At 38.4% G+C, this 16,959-nt stretch overlaps 2 protein-coding genes and 1 long non-coding RNA gene across 4 annotated transcripts; 2 read left to right on the top strand and 1 right to left on the bottom strand.

Moving 5' to 3' along the window:
* The first annotated feature begins 10,542 nt into the window (after nucleotides 1–10,542).
* Nucleotides 10,543–11,235, top strand: LOC129733836 (U1 small nuclear ribonucleoprotein C). Its single transcript, XM_055695364.1, has 2 exons — nucleotides 10,543–11,024; nucleotides 11,077–11,235. Exons 1-2 carry the CDS (start codon nucleotides 10,640–10,642, stop codon nucleotides 11,151–11,153), a joined length of 462 nt encoding a protein of 153 aa, XP_055551339.1. The 5' UTR covers nucleotides 10,543–10,639; the 3' UTR covers nucleotides 11,154–11,235.
* Nucleotides 11,236–13,635: 2,400 nt separating this feature from the next.
* LOC129731777 (uncharacterized) lies at nucleotides 13,636–14,979 on the top strand. Of its 2 annotated transcripts, XR_008729086.1 has the most exons (3): nucleotides 14,050–14,404; nucleotides 14,461–14,699; nucleotides 14,760–14,979. It is a non-coding gene; the product is annotated as an uncharacterized LOC129731777 (long non-coding RNA). The 2 variants fall into 2 exon arrangements; XR_008729085.1 differs by lacking the exon at nucleotides 14,760–14,979 and having other exon boundaries at nucleotides 13,636–14,404; nucleotides 14,461–14,725.
* Nucleotides 14,980–15,038: 59 nt separating this feature from the next.
* LOC129731767 (uncharacterized) lies at nucleotides 15,039–16,276 on the bottom strand. Its single transcript, XM_055692018.1, has 3 exons — nucleotides 16,083–16,276; nucleotides 15,804–16,029; nucleotides 15,039–15,582 (listed from the first exon to the last, which is right to left on the bottom strand). The coding sequence occupies exons 1-3, from the start codon at nucleotides 16,166–16,168 to the stop codon at nucleotides 15,442–15,444; spliced, it is 453 nt and encodes a 150-aa protein (XP_055547993.1). The 5' UTR covers nucleotides 16,169–16,276; the 3' UTR covers nucleotides 15,039–15,441.
* Between the last annotated feature and the right edge of the window lie 683 nt (nucleotides 16,277–16,959).

Genomic DNA, 16,959 nt, shown 5'->3' with positions numbered 1-16,959 from the left:
GCATACTGCTTACTATCCAGTTTAGTTAGATTATCTTTTTCGCGTATATCCATTCTATCTATTTGGTTTACTGGTAGCGTTTCCCATAGAAACGGGAACGTTCCCTTGAATCTCCAGCCAACAAGCAATTCAAATGGCGTTACACCAAGTCTCGACAGTCGTTTTCTTGGACAGACGAAAGCAAGTTTCACAACCTTTAACAAAATTTTCCACTTGCTTGGACATTCCTGGCCACCAGAAGTAGTTTCTTAAAATCTTTTTCATAGAAACTGCACCCATGTGCCCATGGTGAGCCGAAGTTAGTGCTCTATCGCGAAGAGTATAAGGTAAAATTACTCGATTGTTTATAAAGATAAGAGCTCCAAGTACTCTCAAGTTCCGTGCCTCTAATTCATATCTTTTCAGAGTTTTATTCTATTGATTAGTTTTTATCGCTTCTCGGACCAGAGTCTGTTCCTGATCTTTTTCTGCTTCAACTTCGATATCGTCCCAGGTAATTTCCATTGTGCCGGTACCCAAAAAATACAAAAGATGTTTCTCGTTTGAATCGTCGAAGGATTCTGTAGACTGTGATTCATTCACCAATCGAGATAATGCATCGGCCATATTCATTTCACCTAGCACCTGAACTACCTTAAAGTTATACGGCTGTAGTCTAAGGGCCCACGACTCAGCACGTGAAACTGGTCTCTTGCCTATTCTGTGCGTACCTCCAAAATTAAATTCGTTAGATTCCGCATCTGTTCGTATGGTGAATGCTATGTTTAAAAGATACACTGAGAATCGCTTAACACCCCACACCATGGCAAGGGCTTCCTTTTGCGTCTGTGGATTTTTTTTTTTCTGCCGCTGTCAATGCCTTTGATGCACACGAAATAATCCGAGGTCTCGAATCAGGGCCATACTGTACTAAAACTGCTCCTAGCCCGTGAGGTGAAGCATCCACGTACAATTCTACAATTCAGTCTCATCATTCTGGCTAAAATATCCTAGAGTCTTGATATGTTTCCACGCCTTAGTCTTCAAGTAGCAAAACTCGTTTTCAAGATCCTGATCCCAGTAAAACATTTGGGCATTGGACAAAGCTCTCAAGTGACGTGTCCTGTCCGCCCTTTGCAAGATGAATCTGTCGATGAATGTGACAAGTCCAAGAAAACTTTTCACTTCTGCTGAGGACTGAGGTCGCCTTGCATCCATGATTGCACTAATTTTCTCATTTTCAACTTGCCAGCCTTCACTTGACACGTTGAAGCCCAGAAACTTAACTTCCTCTTTTCCAAATGAACATTTATCGTTGTTTATTCTGACATTATGGTCTTTCAACTTCTTTAATACTTTTTGAAGATTTCGATCATGTTCTTCTTTCGTTGATCCAAACACCAAGATATCGTCCAGATAATTGACGGTTCCTTCGCATTCTGATAATATTACTGTTTGCATGACTTCTTGAAAAATATCAGGAGCATTTGTTAGTCCGAACGGCAACTGACAACATCTGTACAGTGCTTCACCGGCAAAAAAATTTGTAAGGTGTCGCGAAGACTCTTCCAGTTCTATGTGAAAAAATGCGTTCTTTAAATCAATCGTAGAAAAATATGTTGCTCCATGCAATTGCAGTAAAATCGACTCAAATGTTGGCATCTTGAAAGGTGTCCTGTAGATGCTTTTGTTAGGGCTCCTCAGATCGATTACCAGACGGATATCGGATTTACCCTTCGGAATAACCAACAAGGAAGAGCAAAAACTCTTATCCATATCATTCGTCACTTTTTCAATGATGCCGGTTGCCTGTAACTCATTCAACCTTTGCTTTGTCAATTCCTTAAAAGCGGCTGGAATGTGTGTGTATACATTTCTCGAGGGAGGCATGGATTTGTCATAGTTCAGCTTTACAGCAGGAACGTTAAACTTTGGAAACTCTTGAGTTTTCAAGAATGCCTGTACACTGTGCAGTATGAACTCACATCGCCATTCCGAGGTTGCTTTTTCTTTCACTGGTACCTCAAGGCCTATTGCCAGCAAACTATATCTAATTGCAGTGTTGTATCCCAACAGTGCTCTGGATTCGCGCACCACGTAAAACTTTTCAATTGCTGCAGGTCTTTCGTCCGAAACAAAAAGCTCCGCTGAGAATGTAGCCACTACTTCAATATTTGCTTTTGAAGCATATCCACGTAGTACTTTGTCTGATCCGTAATTTACTTCATATAGGTTTCCTCTAGCAGATTCATCCTGAAGAATGAAACTGAAGGATTCTGATGTAATTGTATTGACTTGTGCACCAGAGTCAATATAAAAAAGCACTTTTATTCCTGCAACATATGCAACGACATACGCTGCCATGTCGTCATGATTACTAGATTCGACCGTACCAATATCTGCTTTTTCTTTTCCAATGCTTTGTGTCATCTGCAAAATTTACATTAAATCACTATTCATTTGTTTTTTTTTTTATTATTTCAACATATCACTTTTATTATTTATTTGTTTAAGTTATAACAATGCCAAAATTCAAATATTTTCAACTTCAGTTACCTCCGTTGCCTCCAATTTATGTTCCTTTTCGTCTATAGCTGCAATTTTGATCGGTGGTTCAGATGCTTCTCCTATCCAGCGTCTCTTGCTCAGTTCCTGTTTACCTTGTGTAGAGCATGCTCTAGCTTTGTGACCGCGGCGGTTGCAACTGCGACATATTTTGTTGACGTGGAAACAATCCTCGGGTGTATGGTACGCGCTTAAACACCTCCAAAATGCTTGAGAACGTCTTGATTTCTCATTATACCATGATTGAATGATCCTCTACCACGATTGTTGTATCCTTTATACGTTTCGAATGATGCACGCTGACGTGGCACATTATTATAGCGTGTAACGGCTGCTACTGTAGCAGATTGCTTCTGGTGCAATCTGCAATAATCATTCTCATTTTGTAACTCCACTTCTCGGCTACGAACCCGGTCCATCAAATCGTTCAGGGAGCCTCCATTGATTAATACTCGGTAGGCAAAAGTTCTAATACGACTATCTGTCGACCCTCTGGTCACTGTTCTAGAAATTGCTTCGAATTCTTCATCCTGTTTATAATTGCATAATTCTGATGCCGCCACAACCCGTTGTACATATTGGATGTTCGATTCTCCATTCGATAAACAAAAATTGTGATGCCAAATTCCTTAGAGATGCAATAAACGTTAAAATCTAGTGTTTTTTTTGTAAGATTTGGACCACTGCGACCATTATTTTAACCTTTTGTGGTAAAAAAAATATTTATAAATTTTTCAGCTGGGATACTCTCTCAGCTTTAATTTATTTTTACCATTGAGTACATTTTTCGAAAAACCGAAGCTTCTGAGCCCTACCGCTATTGGAAATTCGAAGGCCTAGTTTCCCCATAACTTCTGTTGGTTCCAGCTTGAGAATTTCTATGCTTCAGAAAGTCTTTTTTTTCGAAAAATTGTTTCCTGAGTCAACATAGATGTTTTTCAGTACCGCAAAAGTGTACAGCGCATCGTTTCTATGTCTGTCTCCAGCATCTTCAAAATTGAGCTTTATAGACATAGTTGTCCCACGACTTTTATTTTATATCGCTGATGGCAATAAATCGTACATGCCTTTGATGATGAATATGATATTCTTTGCTCGATCAAGACAAACGAAAACCTAAGAAACAAATAAAAAGACTCTATTTTTCGAACTGAATTTCTATTTTTAACAACGGCTTTTTCCCGTTAACACGCAAGTTCATTAGGCAGACAGTATATGAAGTAGAGAGAACGAAAATTAAGCGAACTGGAAATATATCATATTTCCAGTTCGCTTAATTTTTGTTCTCTCTACTTCATATACTGTCTGCTTAATGAAAAAGACTCAAATTAACTAATGAGGTGTAGAGAATAAAACTTATTCGGATATTTTTGTATTTCAATTACGAACATTTATCTATCCCCTGTTGATCGTGTATCGAGTGCTATTCCTTACAGCACTTTTTTACCAGTGTTTGAGATGTCTGTCAGTTGCGGGTGTTGCTTCTTCTTTTTCTTAAAAATACCCTGTATTCTAATTTTTTTGTGAAAGGACAATATCTAACTAATGGTAGCAGTGGTCATAGGCTCCTACAGGATATTCGAGAATTTATAGTTTCGCCTTTTACTATGCAACCTTTTCGATCTGCTCGAAAGTATCGCCCTTTACTTTACGCCTTATTTTGATTTGCTCGACAGTATCGCCCTTTACTATGCGCCTCATTTTCATTTGCTCGACAGTATCGCCCTTTACTGTACGCCGTGTTTACGTTATTGTATTGGAATACGCCCTTTGCTTTCAATATTTATTTTGTTGACAACTTTGATTTCGCCCATTCCGTCTTCAAGTAGCAAAACTCGTTTTCAAGATCCTGATCCCAGTAAAACATTTGGGCATTGGACAAAGCTCTCAAGTGACGTGTCCTGTCCGCCCTTTGCAAGATGAATCTGTCGATGAATGTGACAAGTCCAAGAAAACTTTTCACTTCTGCTGAGGACTGAGGTCGCCTTGCATCCATGATTGCACTAATTTTCTTAATTTCAACTTGCCAGCCTTCACTTGACACGTTGAAGCCCAGAAACTTAACTTCCTCTTTTCCAAATGAACATTTATCGTTGTTTATTCTGACATTATGGTCTTTCAACTTCTTTAATACTTTTTGAAGATTTCGATCATGTTCTTCTTTCGTTGATCCAAACACCAAGATATCGTCCAGATAATTGACGGTTTCTTCGCATTCTGATAATATTACTGTTTGCATGACTTCTTGAAAAATATCAGGAGCATTTGTTAGTCCGAACGGCAACCGACAACATCTGTACAGTGTTTCACCGGCAAAAAAATTTGTAAGGTGTCGCGAAGACTCTTCCAGTTCTATGTGAAAAACGCGTTCTTTAAATCAATCGTAGAAAAATATGTTGCTCCATGCAATTGCAGTAAAATCGACTCAAATGTTGGCATCTTGAAAGGTGTCCTGTAGATGCTTTTGTTAGGGCTCCTCAGATCGATTACCAGACGGATATCGGATTTACCCTTCGGAATAACCAACAAGGAAGAGCAAAAACTCTTATCCATATCATTCGTCACTTTTTAAATGATGCCGGTTGCCTGTAACTCATTCAACTTTTGCTTTGTCAATTCCTTAAAAGCGGCTGGAATGTGTGTGTATACATTTCTCGAGGGAGGCATGGATTTGTCATAGTTCAGCTTTACAGCAGGAACGTTAAACTTTGGAAACTCTTGAGTTTCCAAGAATGCCTGTACACTGTGCAGTATGAACTCACATCGCCATTCCGAGGTTGCTTTTTCTTTCACTGGTACCTCAAGGCCTATTGCCAGCAAACTATATCTAATTGCAGTGTTGTATCCCAACAGTGCTCTGGATTCGCGCACCACGTAAAACTTTTCAATTGCTGCAGGTCTTTCGTCCGAAACAAAAAGCTCCGCTGAGAATGTAGCCACTACTTCAATATTTGCTTTTGAAGCATATCCACGTAGTACTTTGTCTGATCCGTAATTTACTTCATATAGGTTTCCTCTAGCAGATTCATCCTGAAGAATGAAACTGAAGGATTCTGATGTAATTGTATTGACTTGTGCACCAGAGTCAATATAAAAAAGCACTTTTATTCCTGCAACATATGCAACGACATACGCTGCCATGTCGTCATGATTACTAGATTCGACCGTACCAATATCTGCTTTTTCTTTTCCAATGCTTTGTGTCATCTGCAAAATTTACATTAAATCACTATTCGTTTGTTTTTTTTTATTATTATTTCAACATATCACTTTTATTATTTATTTGTTAAAGTTATAACAATGCCAAAATTCAAATATTTTCAACTTCAGTTACCTCCGTTGCCTCCAATTTATGTTCCTTTTCGTCTATAGCTGCAATTTTGACCGGTGGTTCAGATGCTTCTCCTATCCAGCAGTCTCTTGCTCAGTTCCTGTTTACCTTGTGTGGAGCATGCTCTAGCTTTGTGACCGCGGCGGTTGCAACTGCGACATATTTTGTTGACGTGGAAACAATCCTCGGTTGTATGGTACGCGCTTAAACACCTCCAAAATGCTTGAGAACGTCTTTGATTTCTCATTATACCATGATTGAATGATCCTCTACCACGATTGTTGTATCCTTTATACGTTTCGAATGATGCACGCTGACGTGGCACATTATTATAGCGTGTAACGGCTGCTACTGTAGCAGATTGCTTCTGGTGCAATCTGCAATAATCATTCTCATTTTGTAACTCCACTTCTCGGCTACGAACCCGGTCCATCAAATCGTTCAGGGAGCCTCCATTGATTAATACTCGGTAGGCAAAAGTTCTAATACGACTATCTGTCGACCCTCTGGTCACTGTTCTAGAAATTGCTTCGAATTCTTCATCCTGTTTATAATTGCATAATTTTGATGCCGCCGGATAAACAAAAATTGTGATGCCAAATTCCTTAGAGATGCAATAAACGTTAAAATCTAGTGTTTTTTTTTGTAAGATTTGGACCACTGCGACCATTATTTTAACCTTTTGTGGTAAAAAAAAATATTTCTATATTTTTCAGCTGGGAAACTCTCTCAGCTTGATATATATTTTTACCATTGAGGACATTTTTCGAAAAACCGAGGCTTCTGAGCCCTACCGCTATTGGAAATTCGAAGGCCTAGTTTCCCCATAACTTCTGTTGGTTCCAGCTTGAGAATTTCTATGCTTCAGAAAGTCTTTTTGAAGTAGAATACTTCTCTCAGGAAGTTCGGCTACATAGGGATGTGAAATGAAAATCTAAAACCAAAAAAAGTGAAAAATATGTCCAATTTCAAATGCTAATAAATCGGTTAGTATTCGATGGATTTCCTTCGTTCTTGTAGCAATAGATTGGAAAGTCTTCTAAGATTCTTCCCAAATGAAGATAATTGTGATTTTGTTATTCGCACTATTGTACTATTGAAAATAGTCAAGCCTTCTCAAAACGAAAAATTCGACCTCTGATTGGTCGTTATATGATTGCTTCCCAAGCACGGTCGACAGAATCATATACCTTGCAATTGAAAACATGCTATTTGGCCTATATAAGAGCTTGTTTCAGCCGGAGCCGCTCATAATAGTTCTAGACAGCGACAACAGCAGTCGTTCTTCCTTAGCAGCAGCACTAGCCCTGTGGTTGGTCACCACGTCTCAGGAGCAGTTAATTCCCCCACTGTTGAGGCAGCTCAAAGGTTGTGATCAGCAACCGATTTTGAACCGCAAAATGCCTTTTTCAAGGCAAATAAAGAAATAATTGAAGGTTAATAATTTTCTGGCATCAACACAAGCAGACATTCTGTGCGGGATGCAATCAAATTCTCTTGTAGTTGTCTAATTTCATCTTATTTACCACTGTAGGGGCAGCGCAAAGACTGCGATCAGCATAACCGACTTTGAATAATAAACTGCCCTGTTAGAACGCATTCACAGACACAGTTAGTTCGACTATGTAGAGCTAATATGAAGTCGATTCAATCAATCAGCATGAACAGAATTTCGTCGTCTCCCAGCTGCCAAGTTGCAACATGATGCAACACGCAACAGCGAGCAAACGAAATCGCTTGATGTTACAAACCGCAATAAGATACGGGTTAAAACCGTTGCGTGTATGAGAGCACCATCGGTGTTTATTCGCTGGATACAAAAATCATATGCGAATTGTGGAATAATTTGTCTGAAGAACATTAGGGAATGGAACAACTGAACTGAAAGGCGTGGCCTATTACGTAGCACCCTTCGGCTATAGAAGAGTGTTTCTGGGAAAACTAGCTACATTCATTAGTCGGAAGGTGAGCTGGATAGACCTCCACAACGTTGACAGCAGTAGCAGCAGATATCAGCACTCAGCAGTAACAGAATATAGCAGCGGGTCGCGCCTGTGGCTGCCTTCAAATTAAACAAAGCACTTGCCCTGTGGTTGGTCACCACGTCTCAGGCCTCTGCCTGAGTACGAACGCCAACGCGAGCGATCGGGCGAGATTTTTGCCGTACATCAGCCGGCACTTACTCTAATGGAAAAGTTGGATCATTATGTTCAGAAGAATATGACTGTCGGTAATATTACAGAGATGCGATTGCATTATATCCGATATGGAATTGAACAATTGTTCTTTTGAGGACAAATGAAACACTTAATTTGAAGAATTAATAGTTTTGGGTACCAGTAGCAGTATGGTAACAGCCTCAGCGGTAGGTAAAGTCGGTACTTCCATGAGGCGGATGTTATAAGCAAGTAAATGGAAGCGGCACGGCGAAACAGTTTGGGTGTGCTTAAGCCTGTAGTACACTTTTTGTCTAATGGTCAAATATTTGACCTTCTGACATAATGGTCAAATTTATTTGACATCATGGTTGTTGTTTGCCCGTGTTTGCCTCATGTTAAAATTGGCGAGTGACAAACAATTATCTTTGACCAAATTTTTATCTGTCAAAAAGTGACAAATATTTGACGCTTGGTCAAAGAGTGTAATACAGGCTTTAGACGCGCATCATTTTTCGTTGTTGATATTATTCCCCACATGAAACGACGCGCTTTCGTACGATTGCGGCGGTATTAGCGGTAGATGCATTTGCCAACACTTACTCCAGTAAAGCCGTGTCTAATTTTCAATGTGAGAACACCTTTCTATTGTGTTGACCGTGCGCATAAGGCCTCTGCCAGGCTAAACGCGAAAAGCGGCCGGAACAGATTCGCCCAGCCGTAGGTTAATGTACAGCCGTAAGTAGAGCTGTGTAAAAGTATTCTACTTCAACCTTGCGGTCGTGGCTTTGCACACAACCCTCCTGTGATTTTTTTTGAAAAATTGTTTCCTGAGTTAACATAGATGTTTTCCAGTACCGCAAAAGTGTACAGCGCATCGTTTCTATGTCTGTCTCCTGCATCTTCAAAATTGAGCTTTATAGACATAGTTGTCCCACGACTTTTATTTTATATATCATGGCATTGTTGTGATAAATACATCAAATCGCCAAAAGCAAGCGAACTTTAACAAACCCGTACGATCTAAAAACAGGCGAAATGGTGCCCATCGCTGATGGCAATAAATCGTACATGCCTTTGATGATGAATATGATATTCTTTGCTCGATCAAGACAAACGAAAACCTAAGAAACAAATAAAAAGACTCTATTTTTCGAACTGAATTTCTGTTTTTAACAACGGCTTTTTCCCGTTAACACGCAAGTTCATCAGGCGGACAGTATATGAAGTAGAGAGAACGAAAATTAAGCGAACTGGAAATATATCATATTTCCAGTTCGCTTAATTTTCGTTCTCTCTACTTCATATACTGTCTGCTTAATGAAAAAGACTCAAATTAACTAATGAGGTGTAGAGAATAAAACTTATTCGGATATTTTTGTATTTCAATTACGAACATTTAACTATCCCCAGTTGAACGTGTATCGAGTGCTATTCCTTACAGCACTTTTTTACCAGTGTTTGAGATGTCTGTCAGTTGCGGGTGTTGCTTCTTCTTTTTCTTAAAAATACCCTGTATTCTAATTTTTTGTGAAAGGACAATATCTAACTAATGGTAGCAGTGGTCATAGGCTCGAAAATTTCGAAAAAAGTCCTTACATAATTTATGAATGACGCCTTTAATAGATGGAGTGCGCTGTTTGAATTGATGTTCATTAGCATAGTACGTCAAAACGCCACTCTTGCTCCTTTATTTGAGGATTGTGATTGTGATACACACGCTCGTCAAATTTAACTCTAAACTGAGTGAGATGTCACTCACTTTCGTTAAAAGTGAACCTACCCTGAACAGAGTTTTTATGATATTACTCATTTATGGGTAGAGTCACCATGTGTCAGAAATTGAGTAGGAATCACCCTCTTCTTAGAAAACCGCTTTGAAATGAAACTGAGTAAAAGCTACTCAGTTTGCTCGTTTTGACTTTTGATCCCTTTGATGAATGAAATTGCCAGAGGATTGTTGCATACAATTATAACAAAATCACAAGTTTTTTTTTTCAAATCTATGTATTTTGCATATACATATATGTAATAAAAAAACAAACCTTATTAAATCATTAGTGTATCTTCTGTCTTAGCAGCTTCATTAAAAACCGCAGCAATACGGTTCACTGTTACCCGGGAACTGTGACTTGAGGTTTTGAATAGTACACATGCCAAAAAATCCATAACCATTCTCATATCTGGAGGAACTCAAAAACACAAATAAAAAACACTTTTTTCAAACAACAATACAACACGTTTTTCCAAACAACAACTTATTTTTAGCGAAACGGTTTTAAATGTTTTGAATACCACTCAAAAAAAAAGTAAAGCAGAAAATTATGACAATCTGAGTAACTGTTACTCAGTTTGGTAAACGAAACTTACTCAATTTTTGATGTTTTAATAGACATTGTGAAACTGAGTCAAAGTTGCTCAATTTAAAGCAAATTTAAAGGAGCGTGTTCTTTCCAATATATTTGAAATTGATGAATCGATTTAATCGATAATGGTAGCCGAAAAGATCGATTTTTCTAAGATCGACCAATTTCTGCAACACAACCTAGATTAAATATTTGGTGTTGGTGAGGCTTCAATTTTTCTAGTAATCAATTTTTGTTTCAACATGCCGAAATACTATTGTGATTACTGCGATACATATTTAACGCATGATTCGCCGAGTGTTAGAAAAACTCATTGTACAGGAAGAAAGCATAAAGACAACGTAAAATTTTATTATCAGAAATGGATGGAAGAACAAGCACAACATCTTATTGATGCCACTACGGCGGCCTTTAAGGCAGGTAAAATAGCACAGAATCCATTCACCGCAGGACCACCAAAACCAAACGTTGCAATTCCGCCTCCTGCGTTGGGAATGCCTGCACGACCAGGAATGATCCCTACAATACCAACGGGAGCGCCACCACTAATAATGGGACCAAATGGAGCCCCACTGGGACCAGCTATGGGGCCCATGGGGATGCGACCGCCAATGATGATGCCGATGGGTAGATATATGATATTGTTAGTAATTGACCTTCACTAAAATACACAATTTAGGTATGCCTCCTATGGGATTAGGGATGCGTCCCCCTATGATGAATGCACCTCCACCCCAGATGAATCAAAAGACGTAATTTTCGCAAGGGCGAGTTTCAAATGTAGTATATACTTTTTATTCTTAACTCAAAATATATGTCTTTTTATTCCAAAATAATGTTTTCAATGCTTCACACTTTTTAACCCTCTAGTGCCCAATGCCGCCATTTGGCGGGCTTCAGTCGAAGTTCCGAAAAGCTTTAATAAATACTTAAAAAGTGTTTATAATGGTTTATAATGATTTTATCGAAGTCCGTTTAGAAATTAATTTGGGCACTAGAGGGTTAATTCTCTAGAAAAGGGATAAATAGTAGGAGGGTGCACGCCGTGTCAGAAACGGTATATTATGCAACTTTGATGCACCTCGGATTTTTCTTCACCAAAAGTTAGTTCATGGTCTAAGCTTTCAAATAAAAGCGATTTTAAAATATTCTATCGGGGAAAACTTGAGTAAAATGAGTTTGAATTTTTTTCAATTTTTCCATCATTTTTGCCCGTGTATGGAGACGCTAGATACATTGTAACATATGGTATAGTAACGATATAAACAATGTTTGTTCCCTACCCATGGGTGGAGGACTTGACGGTGATCTGTCAAGCGTATTTCCTAACACAATTTTTGATTAGACAACTAATAATATAAATATTTTATTTTATTTTTTATGCCCAGCTGAATAATATAAATAATAATATAGTAATAACATAATAGTAACGGAACCATTCAAATATTACATAACGCGGAATTTAGCAATTTTCAATACCCACCCACCCCCACGTAACGCAATTTCACATGTTTACCACACACAATGTAACGCTTCGCTGAATACCCCCCCACCCCTGAGCGCGTTATGTATTATTTGAATGAGCCCTAACAACTCAATATTCTATAATCACCATAATAGCATTCGTTTGTATTTTTTTTCCTTATGTTTGACTACGCTTGACTTATCACACCGCTGGTTTTAGTCTCGCATGACCTAACAAAACAAAATACTGGCGGGGTCGGTAGGGCTTAAGCGAGGTTTATACTAACCCTAACATTACTAACAAAACCTCGTGACTGACGTCCATCCATTGCACTCATAGATATAAAGTAGCTTTACTAACCCTTCCAATTTCTCTCATAACTACTACTACTACTCATATTATCATTTTTCTATATATATATATACATGTGTGTATGCATATATGCATGTGTCTGTACACGTGTTTTTTTTTCACTAAATATCAGCTATTTTAACTACGCGAATTTCTTTATTCCCATATGTCAATCCCAGTTACAATCTGACTGCTGTCGGAACGTTTCTTTTTTCGCTTTGATTCGACCCATTATCGCGCATTTGGCACCTCAAATATAGTTAGTCGCGCATCGTAACTTTTGTCAATTTCGGTATACCAATGCCCCATGCATTGAACGTCGACAGCTGTCTGGCGTTTCTTTCTTGCTTGCGTCGTGAGTTGCGGGGTCGTTTCTTTATTCCAGGGGCGGGTTTGCACTGACCCAGTGGAATAAAGAAATTCGTTATCAGTTGTACGTTTTTCCTTTTTTCTGCTAGAATGACTCTCATGCTGTTGACAGTGTAAATGTGGATGTGTGTTGACTGTACTGTTTGGTTTTGTTGTTAATCCACTCCCTTCTCTCTTTTTTTCTCGTTCTGCGGCTGCGAGATGAAAATTAACGCAGTAGAACAACAAAAAGAACCAGGTACGTGACACAGGGCAGGAACGCGAACGGTCTTGCATGGGACATATCAAGAAGAGCGATCGAGGATAGATGACGGCATGAATAAAGGTAACAGATGTGAGGAGGAACGACCAAGAACACGAGGAAGACTGCCGACATGAGTACCGACGGTTGGATGGCTTGGAAAGATATAGCTGTTGGATGGTCACCCGATTACCAATATTACCTGGGCTCCGCAGCTAACGAACGTCAGCATGACAGATGCCACGATGGTAAGCAGTGATCGGTAGAGCGGAGATCAGTCTACGTTATAGCACAAGCTGGCTCACACGTCTTTAATAAGCTTAGTTATTTTATAATAAATGAATATTTTATAGTGCATAGTGGGTACCTCATTTTACCGAAACCCCACTAAGTTAACAGTGGCGACGAGGCGGTAGAAGTTTCGCGGTATAAAGCGCATTTACGAAAAAGCGAAGTATCGCGCGTCGCGATCGGAAGCAATGGCGGAGAACAACTCAGGAGCAGCATCTAACACAGGAGGATCGCTGCAACAACCGCGAGATATTTCGGAGGCCGTAATACGTATTCTCTCCAATCAGCAGATGCTTATGCAACAGTTAGCACGGCAACTGGTTGAAACCCATGTCGCCGTGCAGAATCTGTCCCGGGATGAATCGGTACTGGATTCACTATCGAGCAATAAGGTGGAATTTGTCTACGATAAAGACAATGGACACACTTTCGATGCGTGGTTTTCCCGCTATGTGGATTTGTTCGATAAAGATGCCGCCAGAATCGATGATGCCGCTAAAGTGAGACTTCTGCTACGGAAATTGAGCCCACAGGATCATGAACGTTATAATAGCTTCATCTTGCCAAAACAGGCGCGTGAATTTTCATTCGAGGAAACTATTCAGAAGCTAAAATCTCTTTTTGGCGCCACAGTTTCTATTTTTCGTCGTCGATACCATTGTTTCCAGACAATCAAGGAAGATGGCGACGACTATCTCGCATATTCGTGTAAAGTCAATAAAGCATGCGTAGATTTCAAGCTGTCAGAGCTGACTGAGGAACAGTTTAAACACATACATAAGACATACGTAACACTCGGGAAGAAAACTTCCAAAAAAGTTGGTACAAAATGAACTACTCGAAAGTCCCAGCCTCTGATAAAACGTCTGTTTGAGTAGTTTATGAAGGCAGTGTACTTTTGCCGCCCTGCATGTATCTCGTTCCCACTTGAAGAATGCTTCATACATTTTGTAAACAACTGTTTGACAGTTTTTTAGAAAATTTTGTTTGGGGCTCGACTAAAGGCGATGAAGTATTCTTCTGTTCGTGCAAAACGATTGGTTATTCTAAAGGCAAATCTTATGAGGCTGCGAATGAATATCAAACATATAAGCCAATAAAACTAGTTTCAAAGTTCGTTTCGTACTTATGGTCTGCTTGATGTGCTAGTTTGCATGCAAACGCTGCGATAAAGAAGTTGGAAGCAATATGTTCGCCATGTGTAACCAAGGTGTCCAGGCCAGTTAATGGAATCCTTCCGGTTTTGTTCATGAATTCGATTGGTTTCCGAAATATGCTTGAAAAATTTCGGTAAGTTTTGGTGACTATTATTGGCTTGTTTCTAACAATAGTTTCGCTTTTTTCAGTAATGTGTCGGTGATTACGACGACATGAATGTCGGAGAAGAAGGACGCAAGAATCTGATCGATTGTTTCGAACTGGCACCGGAACCGAAGAGTGACGTTGGTATCAAAGACGAAGCTATTGTCAATGAAACGGAGAGGGACGAGATTGCGGACGATGATCGATTTCAGGATGCTGTAGAGTAAATTTACTAACTTGAGAAATTACACATCTTGCTATTGTGCTTATACACCAATAAACAGTAAACAATAAGGTATTTTGTTTCAACGATCGGTTTTTTTTCTACTGTTCCCAATTCTAGTTAAACCACGGTCCTAAAACTGAAAATCGTGCACCATCTGCCCACACATTATTTCATTATTTGCCAAATATTGTTACACACTTAGAAATTTTCTACTGGATGAGGTTTGATAAAATTTTCAAGAGTTTCAAGACGCACTATACTGGAAGGAGATTATGCGCGCTTCACGCCTGGAACATGTAGTATATACATATCATATGCTCGTATATACATATATTTAAACTGGACGGTTGCTGTATTCGAATGAATGTTATATATCAACAGTATATTAAAGAAAGATTTCATTTGAAAAACAAGTAGAAATTATATTGAAAGTCAACTTTCGTTATTTGATTTTGGTAATCATTTGCACATATTGTTTTCAATCATTTGCTCATATTTGTTTCCATAACAGCCATCAGAAAAGCATTCGATTGGCACAGCTAACTACTCTCTGTGCAAGATCGTGGTTTTAATAAAATCTAAATGCATTTGAAAACACACATCGCGAACCGATGTTGCTGAATCGTTTTACCGTCTGGTTACTATTGACAAATTGTGTTGCAAATCTTACGGAATTCTGAAAATCAAACAAGAGTGAAATTAAGACAATTGAACACAAATGTATAGGGTCGTTTAGGGTCTGGTGAATTCCATTTACAATGAATTGTTGAATGAATAGGAGTACTCTCAATCAACTGGATTAATCACTTTGATATATTTCCATTTCTTCCTGAAGATTTACGTGCTGGAGTGCCTCTTCGCGAGTAGGGAATTCATACAGGGTAATAAAAATCTTTAAACCCCATTCATGTATCAGAACAGAATCCAAAAATTCTGTATGCTGCAAAAAAAAATAAAAACACACTCGCATTCATACATTTATACATTTATTTGTATATATATATAATATATATATATATATATATATATATATATATATATATATATATATATATATATATATATATATATATATATATATATATATATATATATATATATATATATATATATATATATATATATATATATATATATCAAAAATAGATAATTGACTCATACCATCCCCTTTTCTTGTTCTGTCAGTAATTTTTCTTCTAAATAAAGACTCATGCGATATTTCTGCTCATCAGTGAATATGTTTGATATCTGATACCATTCCAAAATATCTACAATTTTTGACAAATGTCGCCCATACTTCATATATTTATCAAACAATTCTCGGAGTTCAAGCTTATACTTTTCGTACGTACTTTCAATAAAATCTATAGGAAGATGATGACAATCTCTGTAAAGAAAAGCAATAACACCATTGTTTTCATTATTTAGAGCTAATTTTACCGATGAGTAACGATTTTTTTCTCTCGATTAGGAAATGTGGCAACAAGCTGTTCGAGTAACTGGATGCTTCTCTTTGTTTGCTCCATATCTGAATCGTCATTATTACCAACATGACATGTTTCTTTTCTTGTAAAATTCACCACCGGTGTACTTGCAGGAGGTAGTTTTCGCGTTGTTTTCCGGGCAGAAGTCTTTCGTCGAATCCGTACTTTGGGAGGTCGTGTTTTAGAATTGCGTTTTATATTGTACGGAGGTAATTGCATTCGTCTTGCTTTACCAGACTGTTTTAAGCGCCTCACTCTCCTTTTATTTATTGAATATTGCATTTTGCGAACTTGTCCATTAATGAAAGTATTAAGTATACGGTTTATCAATTTGCCAAAGCATTTAAAACAAATAATCTTATTGTCATGTTGAATATATTCTCTGAGCCGTGCTTTAACAGAGAATCGGCTTTCTCGGAAGAGATCGTAAAACTTTTCCTTGAAAATGAGGAACAATTGTAGTCCTATATCCCGCGCAGCATTACTAGGATATTGAAATGCTTTTGAATAACGCTTCATTCTGCAAAATGTATAGCTTGCGTCTAATTCGCTTTTATTCAGCATTATCATTTTTTGACGGCATGGAGTATGCACGAGCTTAGAAACCGCGTGACCAACGATGTACACAACAGCATTTCCTTCAGCTGCATCTAAAGGTTCTATGTTGTCAAAATCGATCGGCGAAAATAAACGCATGCAACAATTTTCACTCCCTACGTATTCTAGAGGATCTTTTTCGGACTCCACGATACTTTCGCTATCAACCATATTCTTGAAATTATCATCTTCACAGTTAGCATTTTCAACAGCTCGCAGGCTATTGAAAATACTGC

This window comes from Wyeomyia smithii, chromosome 1, assembly GCF_029784165.1.
Source record: "Wyeomyia smithii strain HCP4-BCI-WySm-NY-G18 chromosome 1, ASM2978416v1, whole genome shotgun sequence".
NCBI lineage: Eukaryota > Metazoa > Arthropoda > Insecta > Diptera > Culicidae > Wyeomyia > Wyeomyia smithii.
The sequence above is the reverse complement of the archived record's forward strand: the minus strand, read 5'-3'. Positions and strand labels throughout refer to the sequence as shown.